Source organism: Zootoca vivipara, chromosome 7, assembly GCF_965207765.1.
Source record: "Zootoca vivipara chromosome 7, rZooViv2.hap1.1, whole genome shotgun sequence".
Lineage (NCBI taxonomy): Eukaryota > Metazoa > Chordata > Lepidosauria > Squamata > Lacertidae > Zootoca > Zootoca vivipara.
This window is the reverse complement of record NC_142590.1, coordinates 64,723,601-64,744,629: the sequence shown is the minus strand read 5'-3', so window position 1 is coordinate 64,744,629 and position 21,029 is coordinate 64,723,601. Positions and strand designations below refer to the sequence as shown.

General features: G+C 46.5%; 1 protein-coding gene across 2 annotated transcripts in view; it reads left to right on the top strand.

Moving 5' to 3' along the window:
- Positions 1–2,355: 2,355 nt before the first annotated feature.
- The window catches only part of ADORA1 (adenosine A1 receptor), a 72,055-nt gene continuing 53,381 nt past the window's right edge, over positions 2,356–21,029 (top strand). Inside the window, exons 1-2 of one of the 2 annotated variants that reach the window (XM_035124247.3) lie at positions 2,356–3,184; positions 10,147–10,512. In XM_035124247.3, the coding sequence (XP_034980138.1) occupies positions 10,172–10,512 (341 nt within the window). In that variant the 5' untranslated portion in view covers positions 2,356–3,184; positions 10,147–10,171. Of the gene's footprint in view, positions 3,185–9,486; positions 9,639–10,146; positions 10,513–21,029 lie in introns of those variants that run through there. The other variant, XM_088674487.1, reaches the window with a different exon arrangement.

Sequence of the window (21,029 nt, the reverse complement as noted above, 5' to 3'; positions counted from 1 at the left end):
AATGCTTTGATGGGGTTTCCTGCTTGGCAGGGGGTTGGACTGGATGGCCCTTGTGATCTCTTCCAACTCTATGATTCTATTCTCTATTTTGGATTCTTTTTAGCTGGAGATGTTCGCACCTGTAAAATGAAAATGGCAATGGTTGTGTGGATGAATGTAGGAAAGTACTTCGAACTTTCAGCCTCCTGAATGACGGCCATCTTGCATGAACATTAGCTGTTTGCAGACTTCCCATAGGCATCTAATTGACCACTGGGAGAACAGGGTGCTGAACTGCATGAGTCTTTGGTTAGATCCAGGAGAGCTGGAGAAAAATTTAGACATTAGTTAGCAAAGCATCCTTAGAAGCTCTACAGAGTAGGTGGCCCACTCTCCCTTTCATGTGATTTTGGATACTTGGCGGTAAGAATCTGTCAGTTTCAATGTCTAGCTTGATTGCCACCGGCAACTAGAAATTCCACACAAGCATGGTGGAAGAGAGAAACCAAGTGGGTGCTAGAAGAGGGGAAGCCTCTCTGCTCTCCCAAAAGAGAAATGCAGCTCCCTATCCATCTTCTGCCAACCTCCAAGAAGCTAGTAAAAAATAAACAAACGCCAGACTAGTAACTTTTGAGGGCTAATATACAAGGCTGCCTTATCTGTTCGGCCACTTACCTTTGCTGATACAGTGATAAGAACCAAGAAGTACAAGGATTCTGTGCCATTCACAGCTTTTCCTAATGGCCATAACATAGCCACCCCTTTCCACAACAGACCATGTGAAGAGGTGTGGACTGCATCACCTTCTTACATGCGTGTCAGAAGAAGACAATTTTCAGGGTGCCCCTAAAATAGATGCAGTAAATAAAGTGGCACTCGGCAGAACATCCCCATCATAACTAACATCTCATTTCCCATTACCACCCTGCCACTTATGAATAATCATATAGTATATTTTTAACAAATCTAATTTGTGTGAAGAATGATGATACAGGGAACCAAGAGTGATGAGAGGCGCACTTTCTTGCAAGCAAAGAAGCCAAGCTTGATTGCAGCAGACTGATGGTACAAACTCAGCAAGAGAAGAGCAGAAATTAGTCCAGACTCCCTTACGTGCCAGAGATGTGGCAAGGATCAAATAAACTTAGTTGAGGAGCGTCGGGGATAAGGCCAGGGCGGTCTGAGAACGAATAGAAGTACAAGGTTGCTCCAGCAATTGGCTTTGCCTGCCCGGCACGCTTTGGAACAGAGGTGAGGGAAGTCTCTCTCAGATGGATCATGTGAATCGTGCAGGAACATGGCCCTGAAAGACGCACGTCCTGGTTTTCTCCAGAAACATGTTGGAGGGTATGCCTGTTCTATCAAGCCATGTGCTCTTACTGAGGGGGCTGGGTCTGCTCCTGCCTCTTGATGTGCTGCCATTGCTTCAGAGACAATACCTGGCTTTCTGCTTTACCTGGTGGAAAAGTGGTCTCCTTGGCATTGCCCTGATCTCCTCACCCTGAGCCCAAGGCAGGAGGACCGGAAAGACTTCTCAGTGAAGTCTCAGTTCCAAATTGGGGGCTTGAGTGGGAAGTTTCTGATCTATGGTCTCACTCTCTTCCACTTCCTTGGTATCCTCATCAAAGTCATGGGAGGACACTGATCTGTCAGTGATTTTATTCCCTTAGTTCTCTGCCTCCTGATGTGAACTAGATTCAGCTTGTATCAAGCTTTACTATATCTTCATAACTCATATTTTTATGCTGTGAACTACCCTGAGATCTTTGGATGAAGGGAGGTATATAATACATAAAGTAAATAAATAAAAATAATAAATATTTTGACATTTTCCATCAGGATGCTCTACATCAGGGGTCAGCAACCTTTTTTCAGACCATGTGGTGGGCTGGACTATATTTTGAGGAAAAAATGAACGAATTCCTATGCCCCACAAATAACTCAGAGATGCATTTTAAATAAAAGGACACATTCTACTCATGTAAAAACACGCTGATTCCCAGACCATCCGCGGGGCGGATTGGGAAGGCGATTGGGCTGCATCCGGCCCCTGGGCCTTAGGTTGCCTACCCTTGTTCTACAGCTTTTGAAATTGGTTTAGATTATTATTATTTTGAAATGTTTTAAAATGTGGTTTTATTTTATTTTAAATTCTATGGTTTCAACTTTTTGATGTTTGCCTCCCTGGTCTCCTTTGGGGGGAAGGGCAGGATAAAGATTTAATTCATAAATAAATGTGAGGGTCTGTTTCTTAATTTTTGCCATTTGGGTGGTAATGCTGCTGTTAATGATCCACCCTAGATCAGACGTCAACTTGCCAGTAGGTCTACCAGCTTCATTCCAATGGAGTAGAGCATCACCAGAAGTCCTCAGCGCAGTCACAAACGGATGTCAAGGTAGTCATTTCTTCAGATACCTCTGAGTCCGCTTTTTGCAAGCAGAAGCAAGAGGAGTCTTCTCACTGGCATGGAGATAAATCTTCCCAGGGAACTCGGCTCTGAAATATTTTTTGAGCAGCAGACTGAATCTTGGAATGGGTGAAACATTAATAGATAAAAGTGTCTCTGAACATGTGCAGAGATCTCTTTCTCCTCTACTGAGTAGATGAAACCTGTTCTCCCATAGAAAGGGCTAAAGAGAAGAGCCCTCTCAATTTTTGAATTAAGCATTTTGCAGTGACAGTGGCTGACTTCTTAGCAAAGGATTTCAGTACTCTGGGATACGGAAGCAAGAGACGCTCTCCGATGTGGCTCTGTCTGGTGCAACATTCTGTTGCAGTTCAGCGAGCCAGACCCCACCCTCCACCCTGACACACAAACACACATGCACAAAACAGGCCACTACCTCTTTAAAATATTGCAGGCACAGCCGGTGCAGTGTGCTGGACCATGTGATAGCTCGAAAGGCGGTTAGAAGCTGCAGGAGAGGAGACTTGGGGATGAGAGCTGCCTGCCTGCCTGCCTCAGAGTTAAGAATACACTGCAGTGAATCAAGTGCTCCTTCCAATCGGGGGAGTAAAAGTTCATGCCGTAGGGAGAGCAGGGCAGGTTTCATTCATCTGCAGGATGCCAGGAGCCACGGGGATCTAACGGAGCCATCCGAGAGCAGAATGGTACCTACGCTCCCGCAGCCTGCCTGCCCTGGGTGTGAAGTGTTCACTTGGAGGAGGAAACAGTAACACACACTGGAATCTGTGTAGGAGAAAGTGAGTCTGAATCTTGTACTTCCTTGCTGGTCTGGGTCTCTCTCTCTTTTTTAACACATTGTGCACGGTTACTTCTGTTATGCATTTATTTAAGTGGTGGGGTTTAATCTAGAGGCAGGGAAATGTTCAAGAGCAGCAGAGGGAGGCGTATCATTTGAAGGGGAAATCACAGTGAGGAAGGACTGCCTTTGTTACAGAAATCAGGTCTAAGCATGGCAAATATTTGCCTGGAACCTGCTATACATTTTGGATTCAGGGGTGGGTAGTTCGGAGAGAGTAAGAAATTCCAGGGGGAGAGAAAAGTGAGATTAAAGGGGAAGGAAGGGGCTGGAGATAGTCAGAGGTCAGAGGGGTGAGTGTCAGGAAAATGTATGGATAAAGAGATCAGGAGGTTATTTCTCAAGTAAGCTTCTCCTCTCTGCTCTACAGAGATTTCACATGCCACTGTCCCTTGAAATGCTACCGATCTTGTTCTTTCCAAATGAAATCTATTTTCTCCTGGGAAAAAAATCAACATAGAAAGGTGTAAAAAAGAGAGAGAGTATTGTGGCATTTTAGAGACAAAGTTCATTATTATTAATATTATTATTATTACTGCTGCTGCTGCTTGTGCTTTTGCTGGGCTTTGTATAAAAGTGATTGTTTCTCTGGAACAATGGGAATGGCTTGCTGCATTTGAAGCACTATAGTCCTGATCCAGGACTGATAGCTTTGTAACTGTAAAAGCATAATGAGAGAAGGAGCAGTGGAAGCATGCATTGTCTCCCAGCAGGAAGAAAAAGCACAGTTCCAAAAGTACTCTGGATATATATGTGTGTGTTGGGAAGGGTGTTATTTTTCATGCTGCTATCCAACAGGCACCCTTGACTGTCACACCAAAGCATGCAAACACCTATCACAAGATTGCTTGTCACACCTCTGAGGGCTTCTTTGTGTGAAGGTTTTTCTGGGGACAGGTTGAAGTACCACAGGAACATGCTAACCCAGTTTAATCGGAGACCATGATGGGGCTCCAAAACTGAACTTGTGTACTTTGCACCAGTGCCCATTTGTCTGCACAATAAATCTGCAGTTGCTTCCCATCTGTAGCGTGCAATTTGCATGTCTTCCCTCAAGATAGCACTCATAATGCAGAGGTGTCACCTTTTCCAAGCATTCATGCCTTTTGAGTGAAACATTGTGTAGCTGGGGACAGGTGGTAAATCCCTTGGGTTGTGCTTTAGTTGCTGCTGTGCTTGATGTGTGGAATGTGGTTGCACAAGTCCACCTATTGAATATTTGTCTGCGAGGTGATTACTGCACCTCCACCCAATTCTTGACTCTTTTGTGAATCTCTGATTCTGTTAACTAGATAGGAAAGGCTGTCCCATTTCTCCAACTTCTGTCTGGAAGTGCACATCATCTTACTACATTTTAAAGTTTTAAGGGGTATTATTATTATTATTATTATTATTATTATTATTATTATTATTAAAAAGGTAAAGGGACCCCTACCATTAGGTCCAGTCATGACCGACTCTGGGGTTGCGCGCTCATCTCGCATTATTGGCCGAGGGAGCCGGCGTACAGCTTCCAGGTCATGTGGCCAGCATGACAAAGCCGCTTCTGGCAAACTCTGTTTACCTTCCCGCTGTAGCGGTTCCTATTTATCTACTTGCATTTTGACGTGCTTTCGAACTGCTAGGTTGGCAGGAGCTGGGACCAAGCAACGGGAGCTCACCCCGTCACAGGGATTCGAACCGCCGACCTTCTGATCAGCAAGCCGTAGGCTCAGTGGTTTAACCCACAGCGCCACTTGGGTCCCCATGAACTACAGCGCCATGGCATCCTTATGCAAATACAGTATAGAAAGATAATAATAAAATTATTATTATTATTATTATTATTATTATTATTATTATTATTATTATTATTATCTTTCTATACTGTATTTGCATAAGGATGCCATGACGCTGTAGTTCACATGGCTGCCAACAGATGGTGCTGTGAGTTCCAGAGTTACAAGAGATCAGCACAGCTACTGGAAGCCTTTCTCTTTCCCAGTGGCCACCATCACCAGGGGCAAAACAAAGCAGAGAAAGCCTTTCTCCTCTTTGTCCCACTGCTGCCACTTCCACTATTGATGAGGAGAAAAGCTTCCTTCTTGGCTGCCACCAAGCACAAGAAAGAAGCCTTATTTCAAAATTCAGGCTTCTTTCTCAGGAAATGAAGTCTAAGGAGAAGGGGAGATTGGGTGGGGTGGAGTGGGGCTGGCGAGTGAGGTGAAATAAAGCAAGCAGCCCCTAGTTAAAGAAATGTATGGGTTGCTTCACAGCATAAAGTCATCAAAAGGTGTACAAGATAAAAACAGAATAAAACACAGCAATAGAAGCTCTAAAAACAATAAAATTGATGCGACAAACTTGCAAAACAATAAAACCACCACTACAAACTCCCAAAACAGCAAAACCATTTTTCAGTGAGCCCCTAAATGTCACGATACAAGGTGCCTATCTGATTTCAGCTAGCAGTTGACTCCAGAGAGCCGTAACTGCAACACTAAAAGCCCACTTTCTGGTACAGGGCATATGGTATTCTCAGCAACACACTGTCTGAAAAACACAATTGCCAGGTAGGGATATATTTGGTGAGGAAAACCAGTAGTATATTGGCAGCCAGTGGAGCTCCTTCAGCAGATAAGTAATATGGTGTGAATGGTGTGCCTCAGTCAACCTAGCCAGAATACTGCAGTATAGTTCTGCAGAGGTTACTTGCAGAAGTGTCCCTGTTGGCTACAGCACATCTCTTGCAAGTTTGCTGGCGTGATATGGAAAGATATTCCCACAAAGAAAATGGAAGTGGTAGAGCACATGCATTGCATGCACAGGTTCCCGGGTTCAATCCTTGGCACCTGCAGTTGAAAAAAGGAACCAGGTAGCTGGTGATGTGATTGGCTTCTCTCTTCCCAAGACTCTGGAGAGCTATAATCCAGCAGAATAGGTCTTATTATGCTAGATCAGGCATGAGGAACCTTAGGCCCTCCAGATGTTGCTGAACTGCAACTCCCATCATCCCTGCTAATTGGCCATGATTGCTGGGTCTGATGGGTGGGTGGGGCTACGTGGCCTGCGCCTCCCAGCTCTTCCAAGGAGACGGCCCCAGGCTCCCGCTCCCGGTGCGAAACTCCAGAGGCACACGGGGAACGCGAGCCTGTGGCTGCCTCCTCCGCTTACGCTCCCACTTAGCGCTCCTCAGCTTACGCTCCCCGCGCGCCTCTGGAGCTTTGCAACAGGAGCGGGAGCCTGGGGCTGCCACGCTGCGCCCCTCAGCCTTTTGCTTCGGGGGGGGCAATTGCCCCTCCTGCCCCCCTGCCTACGCCCATGGGTGGGAACATTGGATAATAATATATTATAATATTATTATATATTATAATAATAATTTATTATTTATACCCTGCCCATCTGGCTGGGCTTCCCCTGCCACTCTGGGCGGCTTCCAACAAACATTAAAATACATCAAATATCACAGATTAAAAACTTCCCTAAATAGGGCTGCCTTTAGGTATTTTCTAAATGTCAGGTAGTTGGTTATCTCTCTGACCTCTGATGGCAGAGTTTTCCACAGGGCGGGTGCCACTACCAAGAAGGCCCTCTGCCTAGTTCCCCGTAGCTTTGCTTCTCGCAGTGAGGGAACCACCAGAACGTCCTCGGCGCTGGACCTCAGTGTCCGGGCAGAACGATGGGGGTGGAGACGCTCCTTCAGGTATACTGGACCGAGGCCATTTAGGGCTTTAAAGGTCAGTACCAACACTTTGAATTGTGCTCGGAAATGTACTGGGAGCCAATGTAGGTCTTTCAAGACCGGTGTTATGTGTTCTCGGCGGCCACAACACTCTATTGGTGGTCCCTTGGTTGCAATTGGATCTGAGGGACGTCAGTCAAAGCGATTGAGGGACCACTATTTAACCAGATGCATGTGTCCCTGAGCTTCCTCTTTCAAGCTCAGTGCATCGGAACACCTGCCCACCTCTCCCTATATTTAGGGATTGTGCTTGACCTTGCTATACTGTTGTGTGTTGCCTGTTGTTGGGACAGGGGCATGGTAAAATTTTTCCCCACTTGGCTGATTGGCTTGTGCCACTTGGGTTTCACCTGCCACGCAGGGCCGTCTTAAGCATATCTGGCGCTGTGGTGCGAAGATCCCTCTGGTGCCCGCCCTGTTTCCCAGCGTGGTTGTCTGGCGGCCCAGTGCCCTGGCGCCCTGCACCACCCAGCCTTGCCGTAGGGCCGGCCCTGCTGCCACGTAACTGATTGTCACAACTTGTAAGGTTGCGGATAGGCTCTGGTTCAGGTGGATAGGTGTGGCAGGGTGCCTAGCCATCCCTATGTGTTGGGTATTCCTTTAAGAAGGAATCCACGGACTCATGGTTGGTCTTCCGCACACGGGGTTGTGCCCTGAGCCTGAGTCCAGGGCTCATTTGGGTGGAGGCTGAACAGGGCTCCTGCTTGCCACTGTCCCAGGTGTTCACCCAAGGCTGACCTATGGTTGGTGCCCAGGGTCAGCGCTACCTGCAAGGGTGCAGGGAGCTAGTCAAACCAGAGCCTATGCAACCACTCACTTGATTGTAATCAATAAAGTTGTGGCCTAAATTCTGCCAAAAACCAAACCAATAATTTGAGTCTTGTCTGAATTTATTTCTGGGGGCGGTTAAAAGGTCTCCACATGCAAATGTAATGGTACAGGCCTATATTACTAGAGGGAGAAGCAGACAGGCAGGCAGGCAGGCAGACAGACACATAATAAACTTGCTGTGCTGAAGAAAAGGAAGGCTTGTTCAACAACATAGCTGTCCTGCATTAGTGGCAAATGCAAAATGATGCTTTACATTGTTATTGAATGGTAATTGATTGGCTTCTTGTTCCTGCTGAGTCCCAAGCACTCGGAACGAAGTCCCATTGATTTTAGTGAGACTGACTTACTTCCCAATGTAACTGAGATATAACAGCTCAGGGGCTGAATCATGCTAAATATCTTTCCTGGGGCAGGGGAGCTTGCAAAGCCCAGCAGCCACACACTTAAGAGCGAAGCGTCTAGAGCAGGCACCCCCAAAATTCGGCAATCCAGATATTTTGGACTACAATTCCCATCATCCCTGACCGCTGGTCCTGTTAGCTAGGGCTCATGGGAGTTGTAGGCCAAAACATCTGGAGGGCCACAGTTTGGGGATGCCTGGTCTAGAGCACTATTTTTGTTCCAACTTTAAGAGGCTGCTGTTTCAGTGATGCAATTAATTATGTTATTTATCATAATTATTTCCATGTTTCTTTTTATTGTGCATTATGTTTTTTATCCTACCTTGTTTTTGTAAACCGCTCTGTGACCATTTTTGGTGAAGGGCGGTATAGAAAACTCCTAATAAAATAAATAGAGCATTAAATAAAATAGGAAGAAAACAGGGATTTCAAGGATGTAAGGAAGACCCTACGGATCAGAACAAAGGCCTGTCCCAGGGAAGGTGAACCAGCAGACTTCCAGAAGTTGTTGTACTACAACTTTCATCCAACTCCAACATCTGGTTTTCCATCTTTGGCCAGTCTAGTCCAGCATCCTTTTCTTCCTTGACCAACCAGGTGCATATGGGATGCCCGCAGGCAGAACCATAAGACGATCCTGCTGTTTCTCAGCAACTGGTATTCAGAGGAATGCTGTCCCTGATTTTGGAGTTAATAATCAGCCATCTTTACTAATAGCTATGGAATGTGATTTACCAGGAAGAGAGGTTTCTAGAAAATGTGGGACAAACAGGGATTGTCCCTGATAAATAGGGACACTTGGAGCATTTGCAAATTATCAGTATAGCTTTAGTTACATAAAGACAAAATCCTCCTCTCTGGTATTTTCTTGTAAACCACAAAGCCAGCATATAAAAGACATCCCCAGTGACAGCAATCCTGGGGTTTTTTTTGGGGGGGGGGTATACTTTGGAAGTTTGCCAAAGCCTGATAATCTTGTAGACACAATGGCATCTATTTTTATTTAAACAAGAATCTTGCAACTAGGCATGTGTGGACAAGGGTGACCGACCACTTCTCTTGGGAACTTTCGTAAGGCTATTCTTCTGCAACCACGTGATCGATCAGCAGCATTCAGAGATGCTCTCTTAATGCTGCTTAAAAACTACCTGGCTGCTGAACTGGAGAGATGGGGGCCAGAGGTAGCAACAGTGAAATCCTAAATCTCTCATTGCAGCAGCCAATATGGGCAGGAGGGCAGGTTCTCTGCACAGCAGACACACTCAGATTACACAGCCTTTTAGTGTGAAGTTCCTGGTGGTGACCAGTCTATCAGAGGGATGGCAAATTTGAGTTGGAAATAGTCGGAGCACAGTCAATGGTATGGGAAGAACAAGGGAGCACCACTGGGAAATCATTTGAGGAGTTTTGCAGTGTTTGCGAAGGAAAATGTGGCATGCAAGGTAATCTGTAAACTTACTGAAGTATAGCGTCAGGCTATATAACTGCTACCGTGTTTCTCCGAAAATAAGACACCGTCTTATATTTATTTTTCCTCAAAACACACTATGGCTTATTTTCAGGGGATGTCTTATATTTTTCCTCCTCCTGCCGTGGCCGGTATTGCTGCTGTGCCTATCACTATGTCTTATTTTCGGGGTATGGCTTATATTCCTTGAATGCTTAAAAATCCTGCTATGGCTTATTTTATGACTATGTCTTAAAATAGGAGAAACAGGGTATTTTAAAAGTTGGTTGCTTGATTGTGAGGTTATTTTGGATGCCTCTAATGTGGATATATATTTGTATGGTTCTAATTGCTTTTAGCTGCCCTGGGTTCCAGGAGGGTGAAAGGCAGGGTATGAAAGCAATACCTAAGCGAATAAACGCAAAATTGAAAGATGTTTGGGGTTTGAATACTTTGGTGGTCTCTTCCATCTTTAAAACACACGACTCCTTTGATCCTTTCAGGCAACATAAGGGTTCTCAGAGCACCATGCCGCATCACATCTCGGGCTTCCAGGCTGCCTACATCACCATCGAGGTGCTGATCGCCCTTGTCTCCATACCTGGGAATATCCTGGTGATCTGGGCCGTCAAAGTGAACCAGGCCCTGCGGGATGCCACCTTCTACTTCATCGTCTCCCTGGCAGTTGCGGATGTAGCTGTGGGAGCCCTTGTCATCCCGCTTGCCATCATCATCAACATTGGACCACAGATACACTTTTACAGCTGCCTGATGGTGGCATGCCCTGTCCTCATCCTTACTGAGAGCTCCATCCTGGCACTGCTGGCCATTGCTGTGGATCGCTACCTCAGAGTAAAGATTCCGATGCGGTAAGAGACAGCCACCCATGCCGGAGGGAGAAAATGTTGCCAGAGGCGGAGTTAGATTTCTTTCGGGAGGGGGTGTCGTATAAGAAGGTCATGTTGCACAGGGAGGAATCTGTGCTTCTTCTGTGGAGTCTGGTGGCTTTGTCAGGATTCTCAAAATCTCAAGGGCTTCTTCTTTTTCTTGAACCTGGTCCACTGAGGCATTTGCCAGTGAAGCTGATGCCTTGCCTGCCATCATTTGGGACCCTCGGTGGACGTGCTGCTGCTCTGACAAGTGAGAATGTGCACACGGCAGCAATGATGTTGTTGTAATGGTTTGTGGACTGAGTAAGTGCAAGGAGGCCCTGCCTAGTTGTTCCTTAGCCCGTGCTATGAGATAAAAGGGATCTAAGCAACATAACAGGTTGCATTCATTTAAATTATACAGCATACTGTACCTGCTTGGGGGGGATGATGATGAAGGATGCGGGAGAAAATTGACTCAGTTCACTTTTAAAGGTGAACCGACCTATTTCACAGCTTCTGAAACAATACGCAAACTCAAACAGCTGTCCTTGGAAATTCACGCTTCTCAAAATTTTGCAGTGCAGTTCTCTAAGCAAACAATGTTCGCAAAAATGCATTTACTGAAGTGTGCATTAAAATGCACATATTCGTGAAAATAACAAAATGCATTATATTTGGGGAAATTATTTTGGAAAAATGCATACAGAAATGTGTACATACATTAGGATGAATTTGGGGGGGAAATTGCTGGGGAATTTTCATGAGGACTTTAAAAGAAAAATCACAAACTGAGGTGGAAATGTGGAAAACCGAGCTTAAGACTGGAAAAATGAAAAACTAATAGAGTCCCTCATCCCTAAAATGGGCTGAAGTTACTCATGTCTCTTAATTTGATGGGTCTGAACTGACATCAGACACAACCCTAAGTAAGTACCCCATGGGTGAGAAGTTGTCAACCCCATATTGCAGTCATTAATGATTACTCAACTTGACACAATGTGGAAGTTCCGCCAGCATGTATAGGACTGAGCTGAGAGTTGGCCCCAGGATCTTTCCGGAGGCTGGTCCATGAGGGCAAATGGGAAACGACCACATCAACCTCAGCCTGCCCTCAGCTGCCTGTCTTCCTACTTACAACCAGTCCATGCAGTGCCACTACCTGTCAGCTTCCTCCCCCTTAGTCTCCGTGTTGCCCTTGTGGATTCAGCAGAGATGGGGTCGGGACTTTAATTAGTTGGCTCTGTCTGTCATTGGTTCTGACTCCACCTATGGTTGGTCTCCCTGCCTGTTGCCCGACCATTCCTGGTGGGCACCACCAGCCCCATTGCATTCTACATCACATGACTTTAAATATACATTTCCTCTATTTCAGAACTTCAGGCTGTGAGTGCTGTTGTTTTTGTAGCCAGAACAGCTATTGTGGAGGACAGGGAGAGAATAGCCCCCATGAGAAGCCCCCTTTGCACTTCTCACAGAGAGCCCAAGTTTGAGCGTGAATATTTGAAATGACTCTTTGCTGGTTGTGCAGCATGCTACATGTTTAAGAGTAAATAATATAATTACCCTCACTTATGTACATGTTAATAACTATTTGCGCCGACTGTGCACTTAACTTATTACTAGCTTAGCCACTTTCCTCGGGGGTTGGCAGAGGGCCCACCCCACATATACTTAAAGGTTACATCATCCCAATATGCCTGACTGAAGGCCTGAGCAGGCTGGGATTTGGGGCATCGTTTTCCGTGGCAGCAGAATTGCTGACTGCCACGTCTCAGCCAGGTGACTGCACAGAACAGCATGTGGAGCTGTTGGCTGTGCTGTGCTTCCACCCACGCAGTTAGTGCAATATGCTCTAGCACCAGATCTCAAAATAGGATTGTTTTTTCTTTTTTTAAAAAGCATTTGGCTTGCAACCCAGCCACATAAGGGATCCTTGCTCACCCCCTTCATGTGGCTGAGAGTAAGGAAACCTTCCTGCTTGTGAAAGGGTAAGTCTAGCTGAGACAATTTGGCTAGCAGGAATGTGAAAGCAGCCTGGTCTTAATGAGCAAGAACCAATACACTAGCAGAGATGGGGCTGGTGCAAGACATTTTGCCGCCTGAGACAAAGGACCAGATCCCTTGTCCCCACTTCCACATACAGAGGATGACTGTCTCACCTGAATTTCACTTATGCACTGGTGACAAGACAAGAAGTGTAGGGGAAGCCATATGCCAGACACAGCTCTATCCTTCCACACCTTGCTGCGTCTCTTGGTTCCCCATCATTTGCCACCCAAAGCCTCTGTTTAATGGTAGAGCCGGTCTTGTCCATAGCATTGTTGTACTCATGTCTCAGGGGATCTGAGCAGCTCGGCGAAAGAGTCCAATCCAGAGGGGGCCTTGCATGGAAGCTCCTTTGAAACAGAAGACATGCCCATTGATCCAAATTAAGTATCAGTCTCTTGTCTGCCCAGCTGATCACATAATTAGAAATATTACTGTCCCTCCCTCCCTCCAAGGAGCTCAGGCAACCTGCAAGGGTCTCCTTCCCCATTTTATCTGCACAGAACAACAACACAGTGTGGCAGGTTTGACTGAGAAATAATGTCTGGCCCAAGTTCACCCAAGGAGCTTCATTAGTGAGTGGTGATTTCAACCTGGATCTCCTGGGCTTCCTCTGGCAGTGGCTCATGCTCAGTTGCCTAGAAATCTTTTCCGTGAATAATTTGGGGCACATGTTATGCTGGGAAATGTTCCTGAATGTCTCCCTTTTCATTTCAGTATAGTTTGTAGTATGCAGGAGAAGCCAAAATTGTATGGAGCAATGTTAGGAGGACACTTCACTCGAGCGCTATGAATGTATGGACATTGAAGAGGAACAAACAAACTGTGGGTGGTCTCCGTAGTTCTGACAGGCAATGCTGATCTCCTCCATTACAACCACCCCATCCCTCCCCTCAACACTTCTCCAGGCTTCAAAACTGAGGCCACATTCACACAATACCTTTAAAGTGCCGTGGCACCAACTTTAACCAGTCATGGCTTACCCCAAAGAGTACTGGGAGCTGAAGTTTGTTAAGCTGAAAGTTGCTACGGAACTCTGAGAATTGTAGCTTTGTGAGATGAATAGGGGCCTCCCAATAACTGCAAACCGCAGCTCTCATAATTCTTTTGAGAGAAGCCATGACTGGTTAAAGTGGTATTGTTGTTGTTGTTTAGTCGTTTAGTCGTGTCCGACTCTTCGTGACCCCATGGACCATAGCACGCCAGGCACTCCTGTCTTGCACTGCCTCCCGCAGTTTGGTCAAACTCATGTTCGTAGCTTCGAGAACACTGTCCAACCATCTTGTCCTCTGTCGTCCCCTTCTCCTAGTGCCCTCAATCTTTCCCAACATCAGGGTCTTTTCCAAGGATTCTTCTCTTCTCATGAGGTGGCCAAAGTATTGGAGCCTCAGCTTCACGATCTGTCCTTCCAGGGAGCACTCAGGGCTGATTTCCTTAAGAATGGATAGGTTTGATCTTCTTGCAGTCCATGGGACTCTCAAGAGTCTCCTCCAGCACCATAATTCAAAAGCATCAATTCTTCGGCGATCAGCCTTCTTTATGGTCCAGCTCTCACTTCCATACATCACTACTGGGAAAACCATAGCTTTAACTATACGGACCTTTGTCGGCAAAGTGATGTCTCTGCTTTTTAAGATGCTGTCTAGGTTTGTCATTGCTTTTCTCCCAAGAAGCAGGCGTCTTTTAATTTCGTGACTGCTGTCACCATCTGCAGTGATCAAGGAGCCCAAGAAAGTAAAATCTCTCACTGCCTCCATTTCTTCCCCTTCTATTTGCCAGGAGGTGATGGGACCAGTGGCCATGATCTTGGTTTTTTTGATGTTGAGCTTCAGACCATATTTTGCGCTCTCCTCTTTCACCCTCATTAAAAGGTTCTTTAATTCCTCCTCACTTTCTGCCATCAAGGTTGTGTCATCTGCATATCTGAGGTTGTTGATATTTCTTCCGGCAATCTTAATTCCGGCTTGGGATTCATCTAGTCCAGCCTTTCGCATGATGAATTCTGCATATAAGTTAAATAAGCAGGGAGACAATATACAACCTTGTCGTACTCCTTTCCCAATTTTGAACCAATCAGTTGTTCCATATCCAGTTCTAACTGTAGCTTCTTGTCCCACATAGAGATTTCTCAGGAGACAGATGAGGTGATCAGGCACTCCCATTTCTTTAAGAACTTGCCATAGTTTGCTGTGGTCGACACAGTCAAAGGCTTTTGCATAGTCAATGAAGCAGAAGTAGACGTTTTTCTGGAACTCTCTAGCTTTCTCCATAATCCAGCGCATGTTTGCTATTTGGTCTCTGGTTCCTCTGCCCTTTCGAAATCCAGCTTGCACTTCTGGGAGTTCTCGGTCCACATACTGCCTAAGCCTGCCTTGTAGAATTTTAAGCATAACCTTGCTAGCGTGTGAAATGAGCGCAATTGTGCGGTAGTTGGAGCATTCTTTGGCACTGCCCTTCTTTGGAATTGGGATGTAGACTGATCTTCTCCAATCCTCTGGCCATTGCTGAGTTTTCCAAACTTGCTGGCATATTGGGTGTAGCACCTTAACAGCATCATCTTTTAAAATTTTAAATAGTTCAGCTGGAATATCATCACTTCCACTGGCCTTGTTATTAGCAATGCTTTCTAAGGCCCATTTGACTTCACTCTCCAAGATGTCTGGCTCAAGGTCAGCAACCACACTATCTGGGGTGTATGAGACCTCCATATCTTTCTGGTATAATTCCTCTGTGTATTCTTGCCACCTCTTCTTGATGTCTTCTGCTTCTGTTAGGTCCTTACCACTTTTGTCCTTGATTATGGTAATCTTTGTACAAAATGTTCCTTTCATATCTCCAATTTTCTTGAACAGATCTCTGGTTTTCCCCATTCTATTGTTTTCCTCTATTTCTTTGCATTGCTCATTTAAGAAGACCCTCTTGTCTCTCCTTGCTGTTTTTTGGAAATCTACATTCAGTTTCCTGTATCTTTCCCTATCTCCCTTGCATTTTGCTTGCCTCCTCTCCTCCGCTATTTGTAAGGCCTCGTTGGATAGCCATTTTGCTTTCTTGCATTTCCTTTTCCTTGGGATGGTTTTCGTTGCTGCCTCCTGTATAATGTTACGAGCCTCCATCCATAGTTCTTCAGGCACTCTGTCCACCAAATCTAAATCCTAAAGTGGTATTATAGCACTTTAAAAGTATGTTGGGAATGCGGCTTAAAATTACCTCTCATCAGTTGGCAGCAGGACAGTAGACAAAGCAGGCATATGGGTCACCTGTCCACAGCCTTCCCCATTATGATGAAATGTGCTGCATTTCTTCTTAAATTATAGCAATAATTCCTAAATTTCTATCTACACATACAAATTATCATAGGCAGGTTCATGCAAAACTGTGCCCTCTTTTAGTCCTCTTTTTTGGACAATGTATTTCCTATTTGTGCTATTGTGTTTGTGGCCCCCACCTTACGGATGGTGCACATTTATATGAACCAGTGATAAAGTGCATACAGGAGAGCTATTTGTCTTCTGGTCCCTCTACTGTGCTTTGGCATTAGTAGCAACAGAATAATTAACAGTTCAGCTGGTAGCCATATGAGGAATATTATTCACTGCCAGTAGGAAGACAGCCAGTGGTGTAGAAGCATTGCATAGGGACATTTATTCCCGTTCTCTCCTTGTTCTAAGCAAATAACTCTCTCCAACATCTCTGTTGGCTTCAAGCTGATTCAACACCCTTGCATTGTTCTTGGATTGTAAATTGAATTGTTAGCTCAAGTGCAAGGCCGAGTTGCACTGTATAGTACATGCTTGTAGATTATTGGTAGAGCATGTACCTTGTTTAGTCGTGTCCGACTCTTCGTGACCCCATAGACCAGAGCACGCCAGGCACTCCTGTCTTCCATTGCCTCCTGCAGTTTGGTCAGACTCATGTTGGTAGCTTCAAGAACACTGTCCAGCCATCTCGTCCTCTGTCGTCCCCTTCTCCTTGTGCCCTCAATCTTTCCCAACATCAGAGTCTTTTCCAGGGAGTCTTCTCTTCTCACGAGGTGGCTAAAGTATTGGAGCCTCAGCTTCAGGATCTGTCCTTCCAGTGAGCACTCAGGGCTGATTTCCTTAAGAATGGATAGGTTTGATCTTGTTGCAGCCCATGGGACTCTCGATAGTCTCCTCCACTGGGAGAGAACTCTCTCTGAAACTTTGGAGGGGCACTGTCAGTCAGTGTACAGTAAGCTAGAGACTAATGGTCATCTGACTTGGGATAAGGCAGCTTTCTATGTTTTTGACACATTTAGAACTCTCTCTCTCTCAGCAACTTCTCAATCTTTTTGCAGTAAAAAATATCCTCTTGATTAGGACCCCCTACTCTGTACTGACCTTTTTGTAGCTGGGATGTTGGCTCCCAAAAGTACAGCTGCTCCTTAAATAAGCATGGAGTGAAGCTGGCTCAAGGGGGAAGAGTAGCTGTACTATAGGAATCTAGTTGTAAAACAGTAAATTCTGGGTTGGGGATTCCTGTTGGAAATAAAAGATTCTGAGATTAACAGGATGTGTGGCCCTGTCTGCTTTCCCCCACAGCATAATCCCCAAATGCAGGCAAGGATGCAGCCATACAGATGCATGCAGAGTTTTAAAAACTCTATCGTCAGTATGTCTCTGCAGTAGACTGGCGGAGAGTGTTTGGAGGGAATGGGCAGAGGTGGGCTCCCTGAACCAGGACCCCACAGAAATGGCTGCAAGCTGGGAGAGGGCATGTTGAGAATACTGAAAACACACTGTATTCTTGCCCATAGGCTGATGGCAGGGTCCAAACAGATAAATGCCAGGAAGAGCTTCCCAGCAGGCTCTTGCAATCCAGGCAGCCAGACAGCTGCAGCTGCGGCACACTGGGAGCCCAGCTGCGATCGGATTCTGGAATGTGTGAGCAGCAGCATCATGGAAATTTATGCTGAGGCATTCTCTGCTCGGAGACACAGCACAACCCTTCAGCACGTGCCGAGCCAAAACCTGTCTGACTTCTACAGTCCTGTGGGAGTCTTGATTGACAGCATAAAGACAGAAGCGAGCCCTGGGCGGTAGCAGGCAGGGCAGAAGGGGCACGCCCGTTGTCTGCCCACATGGATGCAGTTTAAGCTCTAAAATCTTATCGGTAGGCTGTGTGCAGAATCCAGAACCAGAGAAGAGAGGACAGGTGGTGGCCTTTGCTATAGCCATGGAACCTGTAAAGCAAGATTGCTTCTCTGGTTGGATGTAGAAGCATGAAGGGCATTTCCCAGTGCTGCTGCCTGGCTAGGTCACAGAAAGGACAAGCACCGCTAAACCTCCTTGTTTTGTCTCAGTTGTGCGGTAGGCACAACTTTTAATTCTTTGGTCTGCTTATCAGCTGCAAACACGAAGGGCCCTGCTTGCAGCTTGCCTTCTTGTTTGCAAAGTGTGGCCGTCACAGGTGGTGTTCTGGCACGGGGAGCTAGGGCTGATTTTCTGGTGTGACTGGTTGTTGGAGCCACCGGGTCCCCTGGAACAGAGCAGGCAGCCCGAGTGGCAGTGAGTCATCTCCAGGCAGGTTTGCTGCCTGAGGCAATAGAGCCTGCCCAGCTTCTGGAACTCGGCTGGTTGAGCCTTGCTCTGAATTTCATGACTCACAAAGGAAGGTGGTCTCCTTGTACTCAGGTTTGTACTGGAATATTTATTTTTTCTGTACATGATGACCTTTAAGCACTGGCTGGAGATTAACTCCCATTGTTGGCAGAGACAGATACAGGGCTTATCCACACTTAACTTCACCCCCCCACTCTTTCCAGGCACAGCCTGCGCTTTAAAGCTCTTAGTCCAGAGCTTTCCCTGCAAAAAAAACCCAGCACTATTTATTTATTTATGTAGTATACTTCCCTACACCCATAAGTCTCAGGGCGGTTCACAGATACTGGCGGAGGAACAGGGGTGCGGGGGGAGCGCACTGGACCTGGCGGCACGATCCCAGTGGGGTGCCATCGTGGCTGGCTCCCCCTCCTGCGCTCGGCACCACACCCCTGCAGGTGGTGCACCACGCCCCCGGGACGCATGCCACGCCCCCGGGACGCGCACCAGCCACGCCCCTGCCTGCTCTCTGGCCCCCTGCCGGAGCTTGAAGCTCCGCCACTGTTCACAGAATAAAATCACAATATAAGCACAACACTATGGGTGGTTTTTCACAGCAATGGTGGTGCCAAACGTAAGGTGGGAGGAAGAATAATGTCAGAAGGAAGTGCTATCAAATGGATTGGCCCTGCTCTTCCTATGGTAGTGCCCGTAGTCCTGCTAGTCTTTTTGCACTAGCAGCACTCATGGGAAGTGACAGTCACTGTAGGACTGTATACCAAAGCCTGCTAACTTCCTGTGCTCACCACTTGAAAAAAAGAATTCATTGTGCCCACTGCAATGGGAGTTTTGCAGGTGTATTCTACAATGTGCCATGGATGCACATTGGTGGTGGATTCATATTAGACCATCCACACATCATTCTGCTTTCTTAGTTGTTCTGTGATGCTTCCCGGGTTTTACTGCATCATTGCCGTCAGAAGGGGCACTCTTACTCTATAGCACTACAAGAGCAGGACACACACAACTCCTAACCTTTATGGCGTGGAAAACTACAGGAATTCAGCAGGAATTTGTGGGATGTGCACCAACTGGAAACAAAGCAGTATGTCCACCCTGAAACTTTTGCAGGAGTAAACAGTTGGTGTAGATAAAACTGAGGTAAATTGACCAAGTGGTAGATTTCAGTGTTTTCTCATGGTGAAACGCTGCTTGATCAAATTACGTCAATGAACAGTTGAACGAGTGAAACCAACCACCTGTCTCCTTGATCCTTGGAAATCCTGGCTAATAAAAATGAGTGGTGCGGGAGTCTTCCCAGCCCTGAAAGAGGTAGTCATTAAACCACTTCTTTTTTTAAAAAAATATTTGGACCCAACCGATATGGCCAACTATCGCCCAGTCTCAAATCTTCCATTCTTGGGCAAGGTGATTGAGCAGGTGTTTGCTGAACAACTCCAAGCATGCCTGGAGGTTGCGGACCATTTGGATCCCTTCCAATCGGGATTCAGGCCTTATCATGGGACTGAAACTGCCTTGGTCCCACTGGTCAATGATCTCCAGCAGGCTAGGGACAAAGGTGAAAGCTGTTTCCTAGTTCTGCTGGATCTCTCAGCGGTCTTTGATACCATTGATCATGATATCCTTCTGGACTGTCTAGAGGAGCTGGGAGGTGGGAGCACTGTTATAGTTGGGAAACACTGAACTAGAGCATGCACCACTCTGGCAAGACAGTCTGTGGGTCTCAGCCTGCGTACCAGATGGAGCTGGTAGACCAGGCATAGGCAAACTCCAGCCCTCCAGATGTTTGGGACTACAATTACCATTATCCCTGACCACTGGTCCTGTTAGCTAGGGATGATGGGAATTGTTGTCCCAAACATCTGGAGGGCTGGAGCTTGCCTGTGCCTGGTCTACCAGCTCCATCTGGTACGCAGGCTGAGACCCGCAGACTGTCTTGCCAGAGTGGTGCATGCTCTAGTTCAGTGTTTCCCAACCTTGTGCCTCCAGATGTTTTGGGACTACAACTCCCATCATCCCTAGCTAGCAAGACCAGTGGTAAGGAATGATGGGAATTGTAGTCCGAAAACAGCTGGAGGCACAAGGTTGGGAAACACTGCTCTAGTTATCTCCCGCTTGGATTACTGCAATGCGCTCTACATGGGGCTATCTTTGAAGGTCACCTGAAAATGTGGCAGCTAGACTGGTGACTTGGAGTGGCCGCCAAGACCATATAACACCGGTCCTGAAAGACCTACATTGGCTCCCAGTACGTTTCCGAGCACAATTCAAAGTGTTGGTGCTGACCTTTAAAGCCCTAAATGGCCCAGCCCAGTATACCTGAAGGAACGTCTCCACCCCCATCGTCCAGCCCGGACACTGAGGTCCAGCTCTGAGGGCCTTCTGGAGGTTCCCTCACTGCGAGAAGTGAGGTTACAGGGAACCAGGCAGAGGGCCTTCTTGGTAGTAGCGCCCACCCTGTGGAATGCCCTCCCATCAGATGTCAAGGAAATAAACAATTATCCTACTTTTAGAAGACTTCTGAAGGCAGCCCTGTTTAGGGAAGTTTTTAATGTTTGAAGTTTTATTCTGTTTTTAATGTTCTGTTGAAAGCTGCCCAGAGTGGTTGGGGAAACCCAGCCAGATGGGCGAGGTAGAATAATTTGTTGTTGTTGTTGTTGTTGTTTATAGTGTGTGACCTCCCTGCAACTTCTTTGGGTGCACTTGTTGCTTTGATTCCAGTTCCACCTCTTGCTGCCAACCAACCCTCCCCCAGACCTAAATGAAGTGATCCCGGTGTTGGAATGCCCTTCACCGCATGTCTGTGTGAGAAAGCAGGCTATTTGCAGTACATACTTTATCTGCAGCTCTCAGACAAGGATGCTGATAGCCAGGGGTTTGCTTATTTCT